The 7,462-nt window shown below is 55.2% G+C and overlaps 2 protein-coding genes across 18 annotated transcripts in view; one reads left to right on the top strand and one right to left on the bottom strand.

Moving 5' to 3' along the window:
• LOC102986691 (POU domain, class 2, transcription factor 2) overlaps window positions 1–2,836 on the top strand; it is a 114,155-nt gene extending 111,319 nt beyond the window's left edge. For 8 of the 17 annotated variants that reach the window (XM_055078851.1, XM_055078849.1, XM_055078847.1 and 5 more), the window contains 2 exons: window positions 765–966; window positions 1,100–2,836. In XM_055078851.1, coding sequence (XP_054934826.1) covers window positions 765–966; window positions 1,100–1,739 — 842 coding nt within the window. In that variant the 3' untranslated portion in view covers window positions 1,740–2,836. The remainder of the gene's footprint in view (window positions 1–764; window positions 967–1,099) is intronic. The other 9 variants (XM_055078850.1, XM_055078848.1, XM_055078855.1 and 6 more) reach the window with 3 other exon arrangements.
• Window positions 2,837–5,742: 2,906 nt separating this feature from the next.
• Window positions 5,743–7,462, bottom strand: part of LOC114484127 (glutamate receptor ionotropic, kainate 5-like) — a 26,382-nt gene continuing 24,662 nt past the window's right edge. Inside the window, exon 8 of the mRNA XM_028478320.2 lies at window positions 5,743–5,762. Within this exon, the coding sequence (XP_028334121.2) occupies window positions 5,743–5,762 (20 nt within the window). The remainder of the gene's footprint in view (window positions 5,763–7,462) is intronic.

Here is a 7,462-nt window from a genome sequence, read left to right as displayed (position 1 = left end):
GCGCCCCGGTCCGGGAGGATCCCACATGCCGTGGAGCGGCTGGGCCCGTGAGCCATGGCCGCCGAGCCTGCGCGTCCGGAGCCTGTGCTCCGCAAAGGGAGAGGCCACAGCAGTGAGAGGCCCGCGTACTGAAAAAAAAAAAAAAAAAAAAAGTGGAAGTTTATAAAGTAGTAAGGGTGTGCCTGGCACTGGTCTAAACTCTTTATAAAGAATATTGACCCATTTAATCTTCACACCCGTTTTATAAGATAGGTTCTATTATCTTCCCCATTTTCCAGAAGAGGGAACTGAAGGCCAGAGAGATGAAGGTACTCACCTGAAGGCACAGCTGGGACGTCACAGAGCCGGGAATTGCTGTCCTGGGTGTCTGGTCTCAGTCTGGGCTCAGAGCCCGCTCAGCCTCAGTGTGCACAGCCACACGCCCGGGCCTGGCCTCTAGAGGGAGCCATAGGGCTCTGTCTTCTGGGAACCCTTGGTTCTTTGTACAGAGGGGCCCAGAGGTGAGATTCAGGGCTGGATAAGCAGGGTGTGAGCACGCTCCTGGCATAGGGCACAGGCTCAGTGGGTGGCAGCTGCTCTTACTGCGATTACTGTCACCGTGGCAGAGGCGCAAAGAAATGGCTGTGAGAAGAAAGGGCAGGAGGCCTAAGTGTGTCCTGACTGAGGAGATGCTGCGGGATGGGGCAGGGAAGACGAGCAGGAGTCGACCTCAGTGGAGGACGAGTGGAAGCTGAAGTCTCCATCTCTCTGTCTCTCTCTGGCAGTTACTACCTTATCCTCAGCTGTGGGGACCCTCCACCCCAGCCGGACAGCTGGAGGGGGTGGGGCCGGGGGCGGGGCCGCGCCCCCCCTCAATTCCATCCCCTCTGTCACTCCCCCACCCCCGGCCACCACCAACAGCACAAATCCCAGCCCTCAAGGCAGCCACTCGGCCATCGGCTTGTCGGGCCTGAACCCCAGCACGGGGTAAGTGGGCAGCTGCAGGTAGGAGGCTGTGGGGAGAAGCAGGGTTGCTGCTGCTTCCAGGGTGGGGAGCTGCACCCCCAGTTCTGTGGGAGGGTCTCCGCCCCCGCTAATGCCTCTGCTTTGCCTCTTGCAGAAGCACAATGGTGGGGTTGAGCTCCGGGCTGAGTCCGGCCCTCATGAGCAACAACCCTTTGGCCACTATCCAAGGTGCGTGCTGCCGCATGTCACTCCCGTCGCCACCAGCCCCGTCCCCCAGGGCCTCGAGCCCCCATCCCATTCCTGCTCCAGTCATGCCATCCTGCCCCTGCTCACGGCATCGCTCGCCTCTTCATACCCACCTCGCCTTTGGGGAAGGTGTGAGGGGCGCCGGTGGGGGTCCGCGGGTGGGACGCTGGAAGGCACCCCCAGCCCAGCCTCTCTCTCTCTCCCCGCCAGCCCTGGCCTCTGGTGGAACCCTGCCCCTTACCAGCCTTGACGGCAGCGGGAACCTGGTGCTGGGGGCGGCTGGCGCGGCCCCGGGGAGTCCAGGCCTGGTGACCTCGTCACTCTTCTTGAACCACGCCGGGCTGCCCCTGCTCAGTGCCCCGCCTGGTGTGGGCCTGGTCTCGGCAGCCGCTGCGGCCGTGGCGGCCTCCATCTCCAGCAAGCCTCCTGGCCTCTCCGCGTCCTCCTCGTCCTCCTCCTCCTCCTCCTCCTCCTCCACTTGCAGTGAGGCGGCAGCACAGACCCCTGGAGGCCCAGGGGGGCCCGAGGTAGGGTCCAAGCCTGAGTGAGGGCCCGCCACGCCTCCCCACCTCCTCCTCTGACCCCCGCCTCCGTCCCCGACCTGGGAAGAGGGCGAGGAGGCCATTGGTGGGGCTGCAGAGGGTCCTCGGAGCAGGAGTGACAAGGGAGGAAAGACCAAAAAACAAGAAACAAAAAAAACAACCAACCAAAAAGAAAGAAAGGAAGAAAGAAAGAAAGAAAGAAACCAACCAACAGAAAAAAGAAAACCAAAAATAATCACAAAGAAACCAGCTGCCCCAAAGGAACAAGAAGTGAAAAACAAACATTAAAAAAAAAAAAAAGAAAACCAAAAACAAACAAAAAAATCCCTCACCAAACCGAACAAACCAAAAACCGGTCTCGAGCCAGACCTCAGTGTGCTCTCACCCTCACTGCTACGACACCAAATAAGAACCCCAGCCAGGGGCGGAGAAGCCTCGGCAGGGCGGACACGCGGGCCCCTGGCTGCGGGGCGAAGCCTCCCGCTGCGTGCGGCGTGGGCAGAGAAGGAAAAGGAGAATGTGCCAGCCTCCCAGCCCCAGCCCTCAGTCCTGGGCCAGCCAAGACAGGGAGGGCACAGCCTGGGGCTGATGGGGTGGGCTCAGAACCACCCGCCAAATATTCTTTTCCAGAAGGTGAAAGAGAAAGGGCCCGAACACCTTTACACCAAATATTCAGTAGCTTCATCCAAAGGATGTACAGAATTTTTAGCGTTGTGCTCAACAGAATGTGTCCCTGTCATGTGTCCCCCCTCTCCCCCGGCCCCCAGCTCTCCCTGCCCGGGCAGGGGGGTCTCGCTTTAACCTCCTCCCTCCCCCAGCCAGGGGAGAGTTCAGGGGAAGGCCTGGGATGACTTTTCACCCCTTGTACCTCCCCCTTTTTCCCTTTGAAGGGTGGGCTAGGCCGTTTTGCCAAGTTCTAGCTCTCACATGTCCCCCCTCAACCCTGTCACCCTCCTCTGCTCTGGAATCTCCCCCATCCCTAGTCCGAGGGAAGGCGGAAGCTTCAGGCAAGAGAGGATGAGGTGAGGGCATTCAAGTTGTCTTTTTTTCCATCCTCGTCTGTCAGTTTCCCTGAAAAAAAAAAAAAAAATTCATATTCCAGTGCCTATCCGTGGGATCCTTCACGTTCTTTGACATTGACCAGAAACCAAAAAGATAACTCACCTCGCTTTTCCCACCCTGTGCCCCTCCGATACTGGCAGATGCCTCTTCCTCTCCCCTCACACACATGCACACACGCACGCACCCCAGCGGTGGGGTTCCTCGAGATGGCGTCCCCATCAGGGTCCGTGTGGCGGGGACAGTGCCACGACCTGTGGTCCCCAACCGAGAGGGCGCTGTGGTGGCCACGACTCCCACAAGACCTCCCTCAAGTCTTGGCTGGACCCTGTGTTTGCCCAGCCCTGGACACATCTCGACGGACAGAGGAGAGACGCTGCTGGGAGCCACGTTGCCCTCCTGCTGTTGTGGAGGCCAACAAAGTTTTGAACCAAAAAAACAAAAACAGAAACAAAAAACCAAACAAACAATAAATTAGAAAAAAAAAGAATTTATAGATATATATATATTTAAGGGAAAGAAGACGAGGACTCTTCAAAGGATAAGAAGGAGCCGCGAGGGGGAGCCAAGCCCCTGCACCAGTGGTCCAGGCCCTTGGTCCCCGAGGCGGATGGAAGGACGGATGCTTCTTTCTCTTCACAAATACCTCATGGACGTCGTCTTCGGGAAAGCCGGACGGGGGCGGCTGGGGCAGGGCCTGTCCCTCAGCCAGGGCGGATGGAAGCGGGTGGGCAGGGCTGAGAGAGGGTGTCAGGGACAGGGGTGAAGAGCCCCGAGCTCCCCGCCCCCCCAATCAACTGAAAAAGCTTTAAAAAAACAAAACAGGAACAAAGGAATAAGAAAGCAAAAAAGAATGGACGAAGGAAAACTAACAAACTTTCGGGTGGTGTGATCCCTCCTTTGAGTTCTTCTGTTCTCTGCAGTCTGTCCTCTCCCCTCTGTCTCCTCCTTTCTCTTGGTCTGTCTCTCCCTCTTCCTTCCCTCCGCTCTCACCTCTCTTAATCTCCTTCCGTCTGTGTCTCTCCTCAAACCAAAGTGTTGCTGTGAAGGACGCGAGCCATTGAAATCAGAGTGGCCCCCGCCCCTCGCCGGGCAGGAGCGGAGGGAGGGGAGAGCCCCGGGAGGTGGGCAGTGCCGCTGGACACTTCCGAGGAGAGGCCGACAGAGCCTCGGACACCACCCCGGGCCCCGAGGCCTCAGCGTTCTCTCTCTTTCTTGTCTCCCTTCTCCCACTCGGGAAATGAAACTGTTGGGCTGGGACATGGAGGCAGCAGAGGCTCAGCTGTTTCAGGGGTCTCGGGGTGCCTTGTCTGGGCAGTGGTGGAGTGGCTGCCCCTCCCACCCTGGCACCGACGGGGCCTGGCCTGCCGTCGAACCATCCTCGCCAGAATGTAAGCATCTCCGCTGAACTGACTCCCTGCCCTTACCCTACCTCTGAGTTTGTCCATTTTTATTTCCTGAAGAGAAGGGACTGGCTAGAGGGCCTGGGCCCCAGCCCAAGGGTGGAGAGGGGGCCAAGGGCTCCTGAACAGATAGGAAGGACATTTAAGCAGAGCCAAGTGAAAGGAATTACAACCAAAAACCCCTCTGAGAAGACAGGCAGCATGGAAGGCATGGTGGAGATGACTCAAACAAAAACTATGATTCTAGACCAAAAAAAAGGAAAAAAAGAAAAAAAAAAAAAAAAAAGAAAGAAAAAAAGAAAAAAAAAAGAAAAAAGAAAAAAAAAAAAAAAGGAAAGAAAATCCAGGACTCACCACCACCCACTTCATCCTGCTTCCTCTCCATCAAGTCCTGCCACCTGGGACCTTCCTCCACCCCAGTGTGGGAGGAGCGGGGCAGAGGGGAGAGGAGGAAGCAGGGGGCAGGGATGGGGCTGATGCCCTGACATTGGTGGAGGGACCCCTGTGCAGCCGGGGTGGTGGGGACCCTCCCCGTCCGACCCCCATAACTGGGAAAAGAAAAACAAGAAAAAAAGAAAATTCCTGGGAGGGGGAAAAATAACCAAATCCCAAGCTTTAACTACAGCTGTGAAACCAAATATTGGGAAGGAGGTGGGAGGGAGGGAGGGGCAAGTGTGCCCCAGGTCTCCCCCCTGGGCCCCCCTCCCCCGAGGACTCGCGATAAGGCACCAAATACCTCATAGAACTTTAATGTTAAAAAATGGAAACCAAATATCGTTGGCTGGGGGCCAGCCAGGGCAAGGGGCCGGGGGCCTGAGGGAGCCAGGGTTGGGAAGGTGATGGGGGAATTCATGTCCCCCAACCCCCTCTGCCCCTTTCACTCCAGTCCCCCACCCCGTCTCGACTCCGGGAAACAAAACTATCTCATCGTTTTTATTTTGTGGTCTGTACAGAGCCTGTGTCCGTGTGTCTGTGTGCGAGCGAGAGAGTTGGGGGGCTGGGGAACTTTATGTGGGGCTGGGGAAGGAGACCCCAGGCCGGGTTCTGGGCTAGGTGAGATGTCTGAGGTGGGGGGCCAGGGGCCTGGGCTAGAAAGGATGATGAATGGGTTGGAGAAAGTGGGAGCCCTCTGAATTTCTCCTCCCCAACCCTGACCTCCTACTGGAGGGAGGGACAGAGACTGGGTCTACCTAATGGTGGGCCTTTTAATTGTGCCAAAAAAAAAAAAATATGCCAGTAACTAAAACACCTCTCTCTGTTCTCTTCTGGGAGGGTGGGGGTGGAAGTGGGAGGGAGGGCTGGGGGAGGGCAAGTGGGGGTCAGTGGAGATGAGGAACCCAAGCCTCTGTATGGATTGGGGCTAAGATCAGAAGGGGTAGTAAGGCTGTGAGTTTCCCACACATCTCCTCGCTGGGGAAGGCCAAGAGAGGGTCTCCAAGCCCTGCACCCTGGAAAGATGGGGTAAGGGACTAGCCACGTAGTGGGGGACCTCTTGAACTGGCTAGATTTCCCCCCCTACCCAAATCCCAGGGTGCCTCTCTCTCCCTTTAGCCCAGGGTAGGGGGAACTGAGTGAGAGAGAGAGTGAGACAGACTGAGCAAGATTGAGACACGCGGGCCCCCACTGGCCTCTGAGTGGGAAAGGCAAGTGCGAGAGATAAAGGCCTCCAAGAGAAAAAAGAAACAAACCAAAGATTTAACCATTAAAAAAAAAAAAAAAAAAAAAAAAACCCACAGACAACTCCGCTACCTTTTTATACGTTGGAAAAAAAAGTGAAAAAAATTAAAAAATAAAAATTAAAAAAAATACACAAAAACTCCAAGCCGCAGTTCCTTCATGCGGTTTGAACTTTGACCTCAGCAGTCTCCAAAGCAAGATGACGATGAGAAAGGTGAACAAAAAAAAAAGAAAAGATAATGTATATTTTTAAGTATTTGTCCTTGAGATGTTAACTCCTTGTTAAACAAACACAAAAAGGAGAGAAAAGTCCAGAGAGAATTGTTGCTGGGACGGAGACAACTATTTACTATGTCTGTGACCCCTCCCCTCTGCCTCACCCTCCTCTCCTCTTCCCTTTCCTCTATCCCTGCTGCCCCTCCCCCAGCCTGTCCCCCAAGCCCAGGGGCTCAGTATTTATTTATTTATATAATTGCAGTGTGACTGGGGTCCTCTCTCGACAACTTGTAGAGAGGTCCTTTGAATCATGGTAGGGTGGGGAAGGGGCAAGGAGTCTTGGGGGAAAAGCAGGGGCCTGATCTTTGGTCAGTTCCTCTCTGCTAGCTCCTTTCTGGCTTCTTATCCCACTGCTGCCACCATCTCCTCCCAAATCCAAGGCTGCACTAGGGCAAGGTGACCATCCCACCTTGTAAAGATCCGATTGGCTTGGCCCTTTTTGGGGTGGGTGTCTCTCACCTACTCATTTGAAAGACCAGGTTGGAATGGGGATGGGAAGAGGTGGCAAGTAGTGAGCAAGGGAGACCAAGAAGTGGCATCTGGAAATTGAGTAGGCCGTGGAGGAGACCTGCCTCTCCTCCATTCTCAACAAGTTAGCCCCCCTTTCAGTTCTGTTTGACCCCTGTGTTGGTAGCCCCTCCCTTCCCAACCTGTACTCCCTCCCTGTCTCTTCTCGTGGTAGCGGGTTAGCGTTTCAGTGTTCTTAACTCCAATCTGCTTGTTCATTGTACAATGTGCTTCTTTTAAGGCCCCATTTTTGTAACTTGAGTGTGTCATTCATCTGAACAACATCAAAAAATAAAAAATTAAAAACTGTACAGAGAGAAATACAGCCTCTTCTCCCTTGGTCTCCCCTCTGTCTTGGGAAAGGTGGCGGGGAAATCAGGGTATGGGGTGGGTGTGTGCGTGCTGTGGAGGGGAGGGCTTTACTTCTGTTCAGGGAATGTTCAGAAGTAAGGCCTGAGCAACTTTTTTTTTCACCAATTAAAAAAACAAGCCTCAGGGCTTCCCTGGCGGTGCAGTGGTTAAGAATCCGCCTGCCAATGCAGGGGACACGGGTTCGAGCCCTGGTCTGGGAAGATCCCACATGCCGCGGAGCAACTAAGCCCATGCGCCACAACTACTGAGCCTCTGCTCTAGAGCCCGCGAGCCACAACTACTGAGCCCGTGTGCCATAACTACTGAAGCCCGTGAGCTAGAGCCCGTGCTCAGCAACAAGAGAAGCCACCGCAATGAGAAGCCTGCGCACTGCAACGAAGAGTAGCCCCAGCTCACCACAACCAGAGAAAAGCCCGCGCACGGCAACAAAGACTC

This window comes from Physeter macrocephalus, chromosome 17 (genome assembly GCF_002837175.3).
Source record: "Physeter macrocephalus isolate SW-GA chromosome 17, ASM283717v5, whole genome shotgun sequence".
Classification (NCBI taxonomy): Eukaryota; Metazoa; Chordata; class Mammalia; order Artiodactyla; family Physeteridae; genus Physeter; species Physeter macrocephalus.
Note: the sequence above shows the minus strand (reverse complement) of the source record. Positions and strands in the feature narration are given on the sequence as shown.